The sequence below is a fragment of the Acipenser ruthenus genome, chromosome 4 (genome assembly GCF_902713425.1).
Source record: "Acipenser ruthenus chromosome 4, fAciRut3.2 maternal haplotype, whole genome shotgun sequence".
Classification (NCBI taxonomy): domain Eukaryota; kingdom Metazoa; phylum Chordata; class Actinopteri; order Acipenseriformes; family Acipenseridae; genus Acipenser; species Acipenser ruthenus.
In genome coordinates, this window is record NC_081192.1 from 98,398,326 (window position 1) to 98,416,867 (window position 18,542).

At 37.3% G+C, this 18,542-nt stretch overlaps 1 protein-coding gene across 1 annotated transcript; it reads left to right on the top strand.

Annotated features, from left to right (window-relative positions):
- Window positions 1-3,079: 3,079 nt before the first annotated feature.
- Window positions 3,080-7,429, top strand: LOC117400042 (OTU domain-containing protein 1-like). Its single transcript, XM_033999491.3, has one exon. The coding sequence runs from the start codon at window positions 3,440-3,442 to the stop codon at window positions 4,808-4,810; it is 1,371 nt and encodes a 456-aa protein (XP_033855382.3). The 5' UTR covers window positions 3,080-3,439; the 3' UTR covers window positions 4,811-7,429.
- The last annotated feature ends 11,113 nt before the right edge of the window (window positions 7,430-18,542 follow it).

The window sequence follows — 18,542 nt, forward strand, 5'->3', positions numbered from 1 at the left end:
GGAAGTTTAACAGTTTGGTGAATCAACAGAGCTGATAATAATAATGGAAAGGTTGGAAACCTGTGTGAGATGAAAGCTTATTGGGACGAAGGTTTAGTTATCTTTAACCGACTAATTAGGAGCTAGCTTGTTGTTACATTAAAATGTAGAAAGCAGCTAGCCTGCTGTACATATTTATAAATATTAATATATGAATGGATACAGTAATTATATTCAAATTCCTTTCTTAGGAAAACGAGCCGCTGTGTCACTTAACCAGTACTGCCACATTAACGTACACTCACTACACAAAATATTGATACCACATTTATTGCCCTTGCCCCGGGAAGAGGCCCCCTAAATCACAGGCAAATACCCTGGCCCCCGTAGTGTAAAAATTATTTTTTTCATAAAATAATGATAATCAAATTGCTTTCTTAGGCATACAATCAAAAAATAGGCCCTGTATTGCTAAGAAAACAAACTTGATCCTAATTTGCATTTCATTTACCCAACGTTTTTGAAAATAAGTCACACAGCAGCTCGTTCAATAAGAAAGGCATTTTAATACCATTATTTTATTAAAAAAAAAAAAAAAAAAAAAAACTCTTCCGGGCAAGGGTAATGCATTTGATATCAATTTTGTCTGTAGTGTGTACTTTCATGTGGCATTAGTGGTTGATACAGTGGCTTGTTTAAAGGCATTGGCATGTCATTATTTTATGAAAAAAATCATTTTTACTGTCAGGGAGCAGGTTATTTGCCTGTGATTTTGGGGCAGTCTTCTATGGCCAATAAATGTGGTATCAATATTGTGCGGAGTGTGTACTTTCATGTGGCAGTACTGGTTAAGTGACACAGCGGCTCCTTTTCCTAAGAAAAGAATTTGAATATCATTATTTTATGAAAAAAAGCCTTTTTAGTGAAGCGAGCAACAGCAATAAATGTGTGTGGGGGGGGGGGGGGGGGGGTGCTTTTGATTTATTACATGATATATACATGTTGCTTCAGAAAGCGCTCTTATCCCAAATAATCAGTTAAACAATAAACACTAAGTAATGAATACGTCTAACTTCTGGTTTCAGTCACATCCGAATATCGAATAAGTGTCTAACTTCAGCTAGGTGTAACAGCCGTAGAATTTAAGTGTACCAATAAATACTTCCTGTGTTAACTGTTATTCAATAGTACTGTTTGTGTATCTTATAATGTGACAGATTTGTATTGTTTTTTTATCGGATAATTTCTTTTTTTACTGTGGAAAACTAGGATCCCTGGTTATGAGTACTTTCTAAAGACTTTAATGGCCATTTAAAAATGACAGTAGGATATGAGTTGGCTAATATAAGGGTTAGAATTAGCTTGTCAGTTAGGAATGTCATTGCCACAAGCTTACATGCCATTCTGGACATTCCAGAACATTCTCAGCTCATATTTCCATGACTTTTGAGTTGCTGAATAAACAATATCATGTAGAACTTCTGCTTTTAGCGTAGATGTGTCTGGCACACTCCACTGGCGGGAGTACATCTTAGTCACTGGCGTCTATTTGAATGATCTAAATTAAAAAAGATCTTAAATACTGCCTTACTGAAATTCCTAAACCCGTCTTTATGTTGTATGAAGGGGGTGGGGTCTTTCTATACAGCTTGTCTTATAAAGATTTTGTTAGAAAAATTTAGCTAAATATGTCAGTAAAGATACTATGCTCCTCACAAAAGGATATGGAGAATAGGGGCTTTCATGTGTTTCATTCAATTAATTATATAATATAATAATTATATTATAATTAATTGACGGTGTTAATATTGTTCAGTTTGCCTGACATTTAAATATACTGTTAGCTTGGTTAAGTTACTTTAGGGGGCTCCTAGATGCCACAAACTAAAGGTAAAACAAATCTTACAAACTTCTAACGTGTCTCATATCTCTCACAAAGCCACTTTTTCAGGAACAGTGGCTTGAAACCTGGTTCCAGAATACCTAATTTGAGGCAACTTTGCTGAAATAAGATTTAGGATTTACACTTAACACTGATTAAAATTAGTAGTCTATAGCATTAGCATTTATTCTAGTTCCCAAGTGATCCACTTACCTTTTTAATGATGATGATGATGATGGTTGTTATTATTATTATATTTAAGGTATGATGTGAGATTAAAGTTGAAAACAGTCTAATAGGAGTTAATGTTTGCGTTCTAGTCTCAAAAGTAGCCTCAGGGCTATTCCATGCCATTACATCCGAAGCAGACCACTTTCTATTTTGAGTGTTATAAGAATACTGATTTTAAATGTGTTTGTTCGGTTTGATATTGATCTTTAATTTAATAAGGCTTCTATATTGAGATCAGTTGTTTATAACATGCAACACTGAAACTGGGCAGTTTATTTACATTTTTCAATTTTTTACAGTGTCAAAAATGAGTTACTCTGGCAGCAGTCATTACCAGAAGGAATATGAACCAAGAAATAAGACTACAAAAACACTAGGAGTCAAACATAGTAAACACATGAAAAAGTACATGAGGTATTGTAAACATGTGTTAAAGCCATGGTACACACATGATGTGTAACTATTAAAATAATGTTCCTTAGATACTTCCCAAACTCTTTACGTGACTGGGAGGGGTTGTAATCTGTGGTGAAATTAGATGCTTAACAGTTTAAGTAATTCTTTACACCCTAGGTAATAAATCACTTTGTAACTACCTCATCACAGATTGATGTCAGCAAGTTGCTGGGCAGATCATGATCTCATCACTGCCCTACTCTCAGTGAGATAGTGGTGGGTAACTAGTAAATAAATAAATAAACTGGTTTTGTTTTCCTATCAGTATGGCAATTTTTACTCAACTAGGAACACCCGTTGTGTAATATATGTGGCTATATAGACTAGTAAATAATAATATATAACAAATGATGGCTTTAACAAAAATAGAATAATATGACCAATAAAAACAGCACCGAAGGGGACTTACATATATATTCTGGCCAGTGTAGGGTGTTTTAAAATGTACGCGTCATCATATTTTGTGCGCCTTGGCGAGCTTTTCGCATTCCAACGTCCTGACGTTTTAGACATTAGAGTAAACAGGATTCGCTGTTTAACGAATGTAGTTCCAAAAGTGTCCTGTGACACATCAAATACTTTGAATTCCATATGCACAGTTAGCAATCGAAACAGCCACTCGGTGAGTGCATTAAGAGGATCGGGATAGAGTAGGGTCCTGTTGCATTCTTCCCCGCTATAATTAGGGGGGAGCGCGCAGCGGTGACGCAAGATGGCTAAAGTGGGATATTCTGACTGTGACTGCAAGAATTAGGATCAGAGCTGTGGATACATGCTTCACGTCATTTACGTTGCCTGTGATGACCGTGAGTATTTTTAACTGCCATTCTCACCCTGTGTTGTTACCGGGGGTGAAGAGTTTTTATAAAAAGGGGTGGGTGCAAGTTTAAAATGCAGCTCTACAGCAGTGTGTTGACACATTTCCCTGGATGTGCTTGTAAAGTTTCGATTCCTATAGCAGCTGTTCTAGATAACGTGCCTGTTACTGGTACTTCTGCTACGACTATTGCTACAAGTACTACTAAGAAGAGTGCCACAGAAAACGGCGAGGATCCAGTTAAAAACACCGCGTCTGTTGCAAACATGCCTGCGTTTTCTTGTTATGAAGCTGTTACTGGCTCAGCGAACAAGCCAGCCTACTTTACCTCTACTGCACAGATCACGATTACCACCAGGCCCACTGGAGTGGAAACGTTCGTGCCTGTACAGATTATAAAGGACTCGAGAAGTAGCACTGAACCCACGTCGAGAAATTATTTCCGAAGCCTCCCGAGCTCCCCTGTCCTGGAAAGGGAGAACTATACACCAGAGACCGGGTGGCTGGATGATGTTATTGAGAACATGAAGAACAAAGTGGACGTGTTTGAGCAATATCACATGATCAACATAGACAGGATGCCATATTATGTCAAAGTTTGCGAACCAAAGGATACTGGTTTGGAAAAAGAATCCGGCTTTAAGCCTAACAGTACTAACGAAGCGCAAAATGATGCAGAGGGAGAGCCCATACTTTTAAACGATAGAGGACGCAAAGTTTTGGAACCAGCACAAAGTAGACACCAAAGTTATCAGGATAGTTATGATGACAACAAGGATATTGACTCCGAAGCGCCTGAAGTTAATATCGCACATTTAGCCAAGCCTGGTCCTGTCGCTGAAAATAAAACTGACAAAAATGAGAAAATCGTACATTATTTTGCTGAAGTGGAAAAGCAAAACAAATACCTCCACGAAAGGCAGAAGTACAGGTTTCACATCATCCCAGATGGTAACTGCTTGTACAGGGCTGTCAGTAAAGCAGTGTATGGGGAGCAGTCCATGCACAAAGATTTGAGGGAGCAAACTCTCCACCACATAGCGGATCACCTGGATGAGTTTAACCCAATTATTGAAGGCGATGTCGGGGAATTTTTGATTAACGCTGCCCAGGATGGAGCGTGGGCCGGCTATCCAGAGCTGTTAGCAATGAGCCAGATGTTGAACATTAACATCCACCTCACTACCGGAGGCAGCTTGGAAAGCCCCACAGTATCCACTATGGTGCATTACCTGGGCGATGAGGAGCCTTCCAAGCAGAGCATTTGGTTAAGCTGGATCAGCAGTGGGCACTATGATACGGTGTCCGATCGACCCTTGCCCAATCCTGAATATGAGAACTGGTGCAGACAGACCCAGGTGCAAAGGAAAAGGGACGAAGAACTGGCAAAATCCATGGCTGCTTCTCTTTCCAAAATGTACATCGAACAGAACGGCAGTTCCTGAGGAAAAGAAAAAAAAATGATATTAATCAGAATATGTACAATTGTAACCCTATAGCAATTTATTTTAGTGTATCTGTTTATATAAATATTGCCTTATTATTTTTTCTAAACTGAATGTTTTCTAAAGCAAAGCTACAGAAGGTTGCGGTGCCACCTGCAGTATATTATTATTGAAACTTTCTTTCCTTCCATTTTTTTTAAATGCTTTTTAAATATATACAGAATACTCAACTTGACTATTGCATAATATTGCAGTTTATTTAGTTGCCTTTTTCGGTTTGCTGGGTCGAACATTTACAATTCAATAATAGTTTGAATGTGGAGCTTGTTTTGTATCATGGAATACTATTGTTAAAATAGTGTGTCTATTCTATTGGAAATCATCATTTTCCAAGTGGTTTGCTGGGTCGAACATGTAAACCTTTCAGACTGAAAGTACTGTGTGTATGTGATTTTAATATCACTTGGATGGAATGAATACATTGGATTGATAATTTCAGTGAACTGTGTTTTTTTTAATTTATACAATTTTCATATTTTTTAGTTTTGTCTAAAAAAACGAAAGAAAAATGTATTATTGGGGCAGCAGTGTGGAGTAGTGGTTAGGGCTCTGGACTCTTGACCAGAGGGTCGTGGGTTCAATCCCTGGTAGGGGACACTGCTGCTGTCCCCTTGAGCCAGGTACTTTACCTAGATTGCTCCAGTAAAAAACAGTAAAAACCCAACTGTATAAATGGGTAATTGTATGTAAAAATAATATGATATCTTGTAAGTCACTCTGGATAAGGGCATCTGCTAAGAAATAAATAATTAATATTAATAATAATAATAATAATAATAATAATAATAATAATAATAATAGTAGTAGTAGTAGTATTCATAAGTCAGCTCATTGGCACATTTAAAGGCAGAAAGATGTGTTAACTTGGGTTAGGAGTTAGTGAATTGTGTCAAATATAGTTTTGGTGAGACTTTGGGAGCTATTTTGAAAACTTGGACAAAGGATTTTGAGTAAGTCTTTTAGTATTGAGTCTGAATCTTCTTTGCTTTTGCATTTTAACTCATGTTTGCACTTTGTTTTGTTCAGTTGAACATGATTGTTTTAGTTTTCATGCTTCCATGCTTCAAGTTTGCTTTTTTAATTCCAAAGCTAATATAGATTTACTCAACATAATTTACCAAGTTTTGAAAATAACTGAAAATTACAGCCTTTTTATGGCTATACAGTACAAAGTACACGATGATTCACCCACTGGTGGTTTTCAGAATTCCTGGCTAACCTCCTGCATTTTGTGACTAATGTAGTCGCAATGATAAACTGCATTTATACTGTTTCTTGTTTCAGGCAATTGGCACGGCCAAAAAACACATCATGGGAAATATATGCCTTACTTTGTTATTTATCTATCCTAAAAAAAAAAAAGTTACAAAAAAAAACAGAGGCAGAGGTTTGTGTTTGTAATAGTGTCCTCCATTAACATGAGAAAAAAGGAAATGGCACGTCTGTAGGGGGAAAAAATAAATACATTTATATTTTCTAAATATACATTTTGTGGTGTGAACCAAGATTATCATTTTTTAGACATTCTCAAATGTCTTTTTTTATTCTGGTACATAAAAAAAATAAATGAACACATAATAGGTCTGTATAGCTTTTTCTTTAAAATGAATAGCCTTTGTTATTCATAAACTAGGCATACATTAAGGGAAAGAAAATATTCCAGCCTGTTTTTTCCAAATAAAGAGTGCCATGGGTTCCTGTACTTGTAGTACCTGTAGCTCTTCTTTGCTGTTCTCTAAAGTTAATCCGAATGATCTGCCTTTGGAAAACGCCTAAATGAAAAGGCAGTTGGGATCATACAGCTTTAAGCTTCTGTGTATTACATGAGAGGTACTCATCAGCATGACACTCAGTGTCTGACTTTTGGTATGCCCCCCCTCAGCATAAGGCTTTGCTTCTGCTGTCTGGATCCAGGGATAGACAATGTCAGGCTCATTAATTTAAATGTTATCTCAGTTCTGAGGTAAAATAATCCACGCCTATTGTTTTTCCCCCCATGTTGAGTATATGCAGAATGCACTTCAAAGCTTGTTTGAAAAGGGAGATGAGTTACCCATTTGTGGACTGGACAACGTGTACTGTTCAGTTGGTTGACAAATTCCAAGGCAGCGTACAGCCAGAGGGACGCGGTTCTACACAAGTATTGTATAAGAAAGAAGACCAGCTAGTTTTGTTCTGCAGTATGTTTTTTATATTAAACATTACCTTACAAAACAAATCTTTCATTTATCATATATAAAGGATTTACTTTTGCTACAGGTAGAATACTGTATAGAGGACTGCTCGTTTATGTCGCTGCAGTGAATTGCTTAAGGGCCCATATACAGACATGTACAATTTAATGTTAGCATGGACTAACCTAATTGTGAAAGAACAGAATTCATGAATTATCGAATTGTAGAATACCAACTGAGCACTGTGTATGTTAAAATGCAGCCTGTGCTGTAAAAAAACATAGATTATAATCTTAAGAATGGGTTTAATTTAGGACAAAACCGCTTGTGTTTAAGGGCTTTGTGTTTGCATTAAATAAAGCACAGACAATTTTCATAAACTGTTTTCCTTGAATTAAGCTTTTTTTTGTATGTGTGTGTACATGTCATGAAGATTAGTACATCCTATTATTATCTTCCTACTAATGTCAACTGTGGCTTGGGATTTACTGAAGTTATAGTTATTTTGCATTAGCAAGCCATGTCTGAGTGAACCCAAAGGCATCATTTAAAGGACCCCCACTATATGCAAACAATAGACCATCTGCAGCCAAGAACAATGTCACACATTGTATGAGGGAGTATTAAGCCTCATATTCAAACACTCTTATACCAGCATTTACAGTGGATGGCAACTTATAAAAATCCATGTTCTTTTTCTAAATACCAATTTACATCATATAATCAAGTAGTTATCTATACAGCCACAGAGGTTGGATGTGCTGATACCAGGACTAATTTAGACTTGCTTGTAAAGGAGTGTGGAGTCTGAAGGGGTCTCCGGGAGTCTTCGAGTTGAGGCAAAGACGCAGGAACAAACAGCTATCAGTTTTGAACCCATTTTCAGCCACTGATTGTGATATTTTCTTACATGATGTGTTTATCTATATGTGTATTATAATACCAAAAGGACTACTAAACTACTTGTAGATCATCAAATGATTCTCGAATGAGTTAGAATGTGAGATGCAGTTAACATGAAAACATGCTGCTGATCCAGTTGAAGTTTTGCCTTTTACCATTACTGATTGGTTTAATTTATTACTCATTGCACATTAAATAATATTAAAAGTATGCAACATGTACTGAAATTGCATCTCTTACTGTATGTACAAATTATATGAACCATATTTTTATTTCAATTAGGGGACACTTTACAGTAGTACCACTGACAGCACCATTCTGACAACTCCAGATTGTGCAACAATTTATTTCATAGGTTTACACATATGGTCTGCATTGCAATGTCATAAAGTTAAGTGTCAAAGAAGCTCAGCAGCCCGAAGCAATTGTTAAATCAGGACCATGAGCAGAAAATACTGTGAGCCGTGAAGAACCTGCTGGTACTGGAATGATTGTGTTAATTCCAGACGTTGAGACCAGTGGGCCCACACAGTATACCGGCACCTTGCCCTTCATTAGTACACATTCATCAGCAGGCTGTTGTAATAAATGTCATTGTCATTGTCGTTGAAGAATTCCAGGAAAGCCAAAGATAATAGGGAAGTACGTTTCATTAACTGAAAAACCAGAGGAACCGTCAGTCACGTGTCACTAATTGATCTTCCTCCTCACATGTCTTAAAAGGGAGCCTCTGCAAGCATGCTGGCTGCACATGAAGGCATTAATTGCAACTGGCAGTAAAAAGATGTGGCATCATAAAAGATTTTTACACCTGCAATAAATGGAAGGCATTAGCTGTCATGGCTACATAACCATAAGAGGAATATAACAAATGTGGAATCCATGTTATTTGTAATGATAAGATATGTACTCAGTATTCATGACATAAATCACAGTGACAGCCTGTACTCAAATGTAGGTTCATGAACAACATCTCTTGGTAACTCTAAGAAACTAAATGTCATTTAGTGTATATTATATCATTTCTCAATTTGCATAATTTGGTTTAATTGTATTTGTAACACTATATTTGTGCAGCAACGTGGCCTTCACTACCCAGACTCCTGGAATAATTTGCTGCATTTCTGTTTAAGTGTCCCTCTAGTGGTAATTATGTATACTGCAGTTAAAGCTGAAGTAAAAACTACAGTGGTCTAATTAGTGGAATCAAAAAAGGGGAGAACTAGACATATAAAAAAATGAATATTTATTGATCCAAAAGTTTCATCTCTTTAATAAGTACAGTTGTGTGCAACTGTATTAGAACACCTCAAGATTTGTCATTTATATCCTTTATATATCTACCTGCATGAAAACCTCAGGGGGTGAGAATTTGAATAGGCACCCATGTGTGAAACTGTTAGACCACTTTGTGGTTTAATTAGGCATCTTAAACAACTTCTAAAAAGTTTCATGCATTTTATCATTTGTGGCTATGTGTTCATATTCTCTGTGTGGCCTATTAAAGTAATCAAATTAGACCATCATTTGCCTATTTTCCATGATTTTCAGTTGCAGTGGTTTGACTTCATATGCACAACTAATCAAAGCTACAGAAACAATGGGGTGTTCTAATACATTTGCACACTGCTGCATATGCATCTAACCAGTAAACCCTACAACCATAACCATTAACTATACAGTATAGTAATTTAATACAAACAGCACAGTGTGCAATTTGAAAACTGTCTCCATCCAATTAATTTATTCACGTTTATCTTAATAAAGCATTGCAGGCATGGGAACACACAAACTCAATGTAAAATATGTTATACTTTCTGCTGGTTTGTACTGAAGGCCATTTAAAGCTTATTTAAAGTTTTTTTAGCGTCTGCTTTTTTTTAACATAAAAATATATATATATTTTTTTAAAAATCATCTGAGAATGTAGCGTGAGAGTGTCCAGGGTGACAGCAAAGTGGCTGCAGAGGTTCACATGTGACGCTTTGTATATAGGGCCCAGTGAATCAGATTAGCATTTTCATGAGGCCACCTAGTGGTCAAAAATAGAAATGCAGTAAAAGAAATGAAATAAAAGAAATTACATTGAACAGCATTGTGTGCCTCATACATCCAACATAATAAACGTTTTTTAAAATATATTTGCGATACAAATATCCTTTATTTAGTATGTTGATTAGTTTATTTTATTTAGTAAGCTGTTTCTTCTTGTTTTGCAGCTATCGTTTTAGAAACATACAACAGGTTAATTATTTTCCAGAAATGAGGTCAGCGGTCTGTCTGACTGCTGCTGTTTCTCAGCACAAACTTGCAAATGGGCCTGAAGCCAAAAAAACATTAAGATTACAAATGGTGAGTTTATGACTAAAATAAATCATTGGGTTATGTTTTACTGCCTTTATTAGGGAAATCCACCCATGGTCAGCGTGTTATTCTTTCCAAATCTTTACTAACTAAACGTGGCCTGTAAGATATATTACAGGTGACAGGATTTATATTAATTCCCTGGGAAATTGAGTCTTTTCTGCGTTATCTGAGTTTGACTTCTTGCCACATTGAAATATACTACTGTATAACCTACGCTCATTTTAGTGTAATCATTGCTTAAAGACCACTGTAATAGTATTACTTTAATCAGGATATTCAGACGTTTTAAGTACAACACTCTGGACCCAGTTCTACAAAGGCAAAGACACTTCTAAAGATGATAATAATAATAATAATAATAATAATAATAATAATAATAATAATAATAATAATAATAATCATAATAATAATAATAATAATAATAATAATAATCATAATAACTAGCAAAGAAATGAACTGCTCCTTGTTACACCCTTCTACTAAATTGCTTCTTTCTTGTTTGATATGGTGATTGTTTTGTTCCTCCCTGAAGTGATGCCTTGGCTCTTATTCAAAATAGGGTGGTATAGATTTTAATTCAGACCATGACAGTGATGCTGACCTGAATCAGAAAGACCGGAAAAATCTGCTGTATTTCACTGACACCCCAGATCCATTCAGTGCTGTAGTTTACCTAGTACAGTACATAGATACATGCATTCTGCTGTATTTCACTGACACCCCAGATCCATTCAGTGCTGTAGTTTACCTAGTACAGTATATAGATACATGCATTCTGCTGTATTTCACTGACACCCCAGGTCCATTCAGTGCTGTAGTTTACCTAGTACAGTATATAGATACATGCATTCTGCTGTATTTCTGCAGATACTAGCACTGAGAGTATATTACAGGACTATTAGCGTACCATTTCTAACAGTGAAAGTATTTATCAAACAAACTGTGTTAGCGTGGACACTGAGAAGGGATGAACAAGCTATTATAGCTGCAGCTCAGTGCACACAGTGCAACTGCTAACAATTTATTTCAATGTCACATGAACTAGATTAGCAGAGCATATGACCTGTTCTGTGTATGCCAAAAACACAGCGGGACAACTGGAATAGGACCAGGCATGGGGGAAGCCAATTAACCCCATGGGATCTGAGCACAGCGCACAAGATTACACATAGGAAGCAGCTTTCCCATGCAAAAACAATAACAAAATCTGTTCTATTTGAAGCACATTGCTACCATGCTGTGATAAACACATGCATCTTTATGCAAAAGTAATTCAGGAAAGCATATGACACATTTACATAACTATCAGGTTTACGTTGCATATGGGTCGTTTCTTTGTAAAGAAGTGTTGTAAATGAGTATATATATATATTGATTATCTTTTAAACTGACTTGCTTTATATGCCAGCGTGGAAGGGTTATGTTGAAAGCTCATCCCCACTTCTGTAATCTCCATTGTTTTTTTCCCACAATTCCCCCTCGGGCAGCTAGGGGGTGCTATCCCAACCCAGCCACCAAACATGGAACAGCAGCATCGCAGCCAAGCAGGCTAGCGGTGAGAACAGCAAACGCAGGAAACGGGTTGCAGTTTAACACTTTCTGTGCACACTTTTATTAGACAATTAAACAAAATGATTAAACAAAACAAAAGATGCACCCAAGCTGTGCAAGGACAACGAGCACGCCCAGCTGCTCTCAGTCCCCCCCCACTGCAAACCCTCACATGTCTGCCTGTGGAGGAGGAACCCAGACACCATGCAGGGATTCAAACTAAAATCACTGATCACTGAAGTAATGTTAAAACTTTACAATGCATTAGTAAGACCTCACCTAGAATATTGTGTTCAGTTCTGGTCACGTCGTTACAAAAAGGATATTGCTGCTCTAGAAAGAGTGCAAAGAAGAGCAACTAGAATTATCCCGGGTTTAAAAGACATGTCATATGCAGACAGGCTAAAAGAATTGAATCTATTCAGTCTTGAACAAAAAAGACTATGCGGCGATCTGATTCAAACATTCAAAATCCTAAAAGGTACAGACAATGTCGACCCAGGGGACTTCTTTGACCTAAAAAAAGAAACAAGGACCAGGGGTCACAAATGGAGATTAGATAAAGGGGCATTCAGAACAGAAAATAGGAGGCACTTTTTTTACAAAGAGAATTGTGAGGGTCTGGAACCAACTCCCCAGTAATGTTGTTGAAGCTGAAACCCTGGGATCCTTCAAGAAGCTGCTTGATGAGATTCTGGGATCAATAAGCTACTAACAACCAAACGAGCAAGATGGGCTGAATGGCCTCCTATCGTTTGTAAACTTTCTTATGTTCTTATGTTCTTCTTATTCTTGTTAATATAAGTTAAAACAGCATGTATCCACTCTAGGAGTTCAGAACATATGTTTGTATGGCTACATTGTTTTTTATTGTGCAAGGCCTCAGCTTTATTTAGCTCATCAGGATAATCCTCTTGAGATAATAACAGCAGACAATCAAACAGATGCACTTCAAAACATCAGAGACATTAGGAAAGAAATCCTGCAAAAGTTCAATTGGCCCTCGGCCAATTGGAGCCACCTACGTTGTCATGAAGCAAGAAGTGGCCGCAGATTCAGACCACACATATTGTAAATGCACCTGCATGATGTTTCCAATTGCATTCTTACCACAGAAACTCCCCACAACAGCTCAGTAGAACTGAAGGTCACTGGATGTCCGCCACTCCCAGTTGCCTGTTCACACCCAGGATCTTGGTGAGCTGGTGGAGGCTAACCCTGCAGGTGTCAGCTTGAGCAAACCGGGTGCCTGGCCAGTGTTGGTCACTGTAGCGCTGTGATGCCGAGACCGCAGGACGACCAGGGCCAATGTAACGCTCCCTGCGGAATCCCCAATGAACATCGCAACTTTGCACAGCCAGAACTTGAACTTGAACTCTCCCCTAGCTGTATGACTCGTCCTGCACACCAAGCAGCCAAGTCTTTACCAGATGAGCCACTTAGGAATCCTTTATTACTATTATTATAATGAGTATGTAGCCCAGAGTAGGATGGAAGACTTCACAATTCTTCCCAGACTTCCCAGATATTTACTTAACTGAGCAGTATAAGAACAATTTATTAATTACAGGTGTGTCTGAGAATTATTATTATTATTATTATTATTATTATTATTATTATTATTATTATTATTATTATTATTATTATTATTATTATTATTAATAATAATAATAATAATAATAATAATAATAATAATAATAATAATAATAATAATAATAATAATAATAATCAGTTGAAATTCTCAGACACACCCGTAATTAATAAATTCTTCTTAAACTGCACAGGAAAATCGGTTAAGTAAATATTTCCTCTTATAGTGGTAAAAGACAATTCCAAGAACAATGTTCTGGCCCTGAACACATGGAAATAATTTACAACATTCCTGGCTGATGCCTATTGAGTACTTTTAAATGTAAGCATATAGGAGAGCAAGATAAAGATAAGAAGGTATAGAAAAAACAATCAACCAAAGTATGGCAAGGGCATGGAAATATGCACAGGGAAAGCATGGTTAACCAAACGTATTGAACGGCTTCCTGCATCTTCATTGAGGACATTCCAATCCCATGAGGGTAGCAGATCTCATTTTCTAATTGGAGAGATTGTAACCCTTCTCAGAGATCCCTTGCATAGCAACAATGACAATGTTTAAACTGGTAGTAGGAATAGTTATGTTTTAAATTGCGAGGGTTAAAACACTAAAATATATATTTTTAGATATATGGCAAAGGAGAAGCAAAGGGCGGTTGCTGATGACACATGTAAAGCTAAGGCTCTGTCTGGACAGGCAATCATAGGCATGTTTCTGAAGACTGCTTTTTATTCCTTGATGCACGTGAATTTGGGTCATCCCATAGTACTTTCTAAAGGTCCTCATATCACATGAATCCAATATTGTGCATCCAATATTATCAACAATCATACAGATATGAGTGATGGTATGCAGAACCACATTAGAATAATATTAGGAGCACTTAAAACATGACTTCGGCAAATATGTTTCCCCTCCAGCAATTTCAGATACCAGCCAGAGCACATAGAAAAATTGATAATGTAGGCTTGTGTACAAAGACAAGTATATATATATATATATATATATATATATATATATATATATATATATATATATATATTGTATTACGTAGCATTATATTGCATTTAAAAGGCTGTAATATATTTCCTGATATGAAAATTAAATGATCATTGTTTTGATAATTTAAAACTAAAACTAGTGAATTTATTCAGCTTTCCTTGTTAAGGGAGCTTGTACAGTATTATTTGTAAATCAGCCGCTTCCTTCGTGATCTCAACAGAAATCCTTCTGATAAAATCCGACAGTACTTTGCCCTGTGACATAATATGGCTGCCATGTTGTGGGAATATGGATTTTTGGTTTTCGGATGATAATTACTAAACTCTTTGAAACATTGGCTATAGTCTGTCAGTACACAACATTATTTTATGATTGAGTAGGTCAAGTTCAAACTAGGATATACAAGAAAAATGAAAACGTCAAAAGCCAAGGTTGTATGAGCTGAATGTGTTAATGACCATGACATCGACCTCTGACCTAATAAGACGGCCATGTGGCTAACCATATAGTCCCTGCTCTGTGGATAATTAAGGATGATTACAGTCTCAAGTGCTACCATCCAGCACTTCAGAACAAATACACCACATATAACGTAAGGGTATTTAGTAAGTCCAATACATGCAGTTCTTTCTTTCTTTCTTTTTATAAATGTGTAAATGTAATGCTCATAACTGGTGAGGGTGGATGATAGCACTGGCTACAGTCAGTCACGGTGCTGGCAGTGGCCACCAAAGTGCTCTGAACTGCAGCTTACCTCAGCCCTGACCCTCTGCATTCAGTCCCAGCAGAGTGTAATGAATATCCACACTACGTTTCTGGGATGAAAGAAGCAGGGCTGTCAGGGCTCCAGAGTGAACCCAGCCTTTATACCACCTGATACTTTAAATCATGGTGGCTATCTTTGCATGCGTTTTTTTGGGGGGGTTATTTTGTGCTGCATTACTTGTGCCCACTGAGCCTCCATTCCAGGGCTTGCCTGAGGAATCTCCAGTCTGCAGAGCTGTGCATGACATCTCTGTATTTTTCAGGCTTCCTGATTTTTGTTTTTATTTATTCATATTCTGCCATCCAATGTTGAAATTGGCATGAGGAGATCTTAATCGTCATTCTCAAAAATCTATCCAATACATAGGTTACATGTCCAACCACCTGAATATAAAGACCATCTTTAAAGACTACAATTGACTGGGTATACACAGCGTTATACAACTATGTTATTGTTGCCGTGTAATTATTTTCCACTGTTTGCTTCAGCAGCTCTGTGGTTGCTATTTATGCATCCCATAATGTTGACAGGATTGCCACACAGACTGCTGTCGTCTGTCAGCACATAGCACAAAAGATTATTGTTTTCGAAAACTGGTTTGCAATCAGAGTATTTTTTCTTCTTCTGATAAAATAGTACAAGTCTCTGTTTTGCTTGTGTGGTCCCCCTTACTTTCCAGTGAAACAGAATGTCTCGTCCTGTGTATCGACCCTCTTCTTCTCATTCCCAGCCCCTCTGCAGCCCCACACACTGTGCATGCAATGTGGAGATCTGTCCTCCACCTGCGTTCAGATCTGGGAGTTCCAGAATGTCTGAACATCACTATCCCAACTTTGACATTGAAAACGTGGGTTGATTTCTTGCTGTGGCTCCCAGCATGAGCCTGTAAAAGAACTTATTTTAACCTGCCCAACAGTGGGAATCTAATTGCTTGCTGTCGTCAGAAAATGTTTTGCCAGCATGGCCTTGTGTATTACTCTCCCTTTAATCAAGGTCTGGCACTGCAAGCTGGAAACTCCTTGTGGCAAGGTTAAAGACGGTAAACAGTATTAACAGGTGTGCACACAATTTCATGTGGTAATACTTTGAATAATTTACCATTTCTTGTCAAACCATGTTCGATTTTTTTTTAATGCTATTCTTTGAAAAAGTCCTTAATTTTAAAGGAAATTTGGTGGACCAGGGAAAAGGCAAAGCTGTTCTGCTGGACCACACAAGCGAAACAGAGAGTTGCACTATTTTATTGATTATGAAAAACTACTAATTAAAAAAGGAATAAGCATGCTTATATTTTGAATATAGTTCACTGTAAGTACAGTAAGGAGTGCAAGGGTAATGGTGCTGTGATGATACTGGAGTCTACCAACAGGTGGCAGCACTTGTCGCTCCTGTTAAAGTCACAATGTGGTGTGGATTAGCCAGTGCATACTGATGTCTTATATTAAATAACATCCCTCCCTGATTGTACAATTTAGGCTAAGCAATCGATATCAATGTGAGCGAGTGCTCACACAGTGGTGTGCCGTCCGGAGCTGGGTTGAAGAGAAAGTTCTGGAATTATTCTTTGTGCAGAAAGAATGGGATCCTAACTTAAAAATAATTAAGACATGGCTTTAATAACACCACGAATAAATCACGTACTCATTTCCACCACACAGGATACGGACTCTGTTTTTAATTAGTCGTATATTGTACAAGTATAATTGCAGTCTGTAAATTATTCAGCTTTTAATTACAAGGGACAGTGCTCCTCAGTTTTCTTTTTAAAGATTGGAACTTAATGTTTGTGGATTTCAGATGGCAACTAACAATGCAAGCTGAACTCACTGGAACTGGAACTCACCATTATCAATGTAGATAAAAAATGTATTTTCCCAGTGAACATCAAACATTATTTTAAATCTATTAGACATTCATAATAGCAGTTCTCCCATTTGTTTCTATAGCCTTAAACAGCATTAATGTTCTTCAGCAATATTCAACATTATTAAATACTGCAGCACACCATACATAACAGTATCATTCATTAGAATGGGGGCACATCTTTGATGCCCAATTTACCCCCCTTAGACGCATTGCTCACTAAATATCGAGGTATCCCTAGATAGGTTATCATCTCCTCTTTGCAAAAACACTACAGATTTTAGTGAGCAAGGCATCTAAGGGGGGTAAATGGGGCATCAAAGGACGTGCCCCATGCGTTCTGTATAGGTTATAATGGGCTACACTTTGGGGTGCTGCTGATCGTGGGGTACGGCTTGCTCACTAAAATCTTTAGTGTTTTTTACAAAGAGGGGGTTATACCCTATGTAGGGATATCTCGATATTTAGTGAGCAAGCCGTCTAAGAGGGGTAAATGGGTCATCCAAAGACGTGCCCCCATGCGTTCTCTATTGGTTATAATGGGCTACACTTTGGGGTGCTGCTGATCGTGGGGTACGGCTTGCTCACTAAAATCTTTAGTGTTTTTTACAAAGAGGGGGTTATACCCTATGTAGGGATATCTCGATATTTAGTGAGCAAGCCGTCTAAGAGGGGTAAATGGGTCATCCAAAGACGTGCCCCCATGCGTTCTCTATTGGTTATAATGGGCTACACTTTGGGGTGCTGCTGATCGTGGGGTACGGCTTGCTCACTAAAATCTTTAGTGTTTTTGCAAAGAGGGGGTTATAACCTATCTAGGGATACCTCGATATTTAGTGAGCAAGGCGTCTAAGATGGGTTAAATGGGGCGAAACAAGCGGGTAATATACGGTACCGCTATGCTGCTGATACTGATTTGTTATTAATATTTTCGGGTTTTTTTTTAAAGAAGGAGCGATTATTTTTTAAATACTGTCAATATATTAATTGAGTAAGATGTGTAAGTGAGTTAAAACACACAGAAAAAGGACACGCTGGTTTGTCAACTGCATCGCAAATAAAGAACCGGGAATAAGTAACCAACTTCGTTCCAGGTGGTAAAAGAATCGGCATTTTAATGTGAAGACGCTAACTTCTGTAGCTGTGTATATCGTTGCGTGCAAAATAAACAATGGCAGCTGAATATGCCAAGTCGCCAGCATTACTGAGATCCACAATCCTGCAGTTTTTATATTTATCGCGTAGTTACTAAATAACAGGAAGCAAATGTAATTGTGACAAATTAAGCATAATTATGAATGCACTGCAGCTCGTATATTATGTGGCAGAAACCACCAGAACTTTAACCTGCTATACATTTTTTTTAATTTAATATTTTTATAATAAAATTTTATGATATAAACATTTAAATAATAAACATTTAATACTAATCCACTGCCGTCTTGCCTAGCACAG

Bases quoted from the DNA above. Each gene is read 5' to 3' on its own strand.
- LOC117400042 (XM_033999491.3), top strand. From the start codon at position 3,440: ATGCAGCTCTACAGCAGTGTGTTGACACATTTCCCTGGATGTGCTTGT.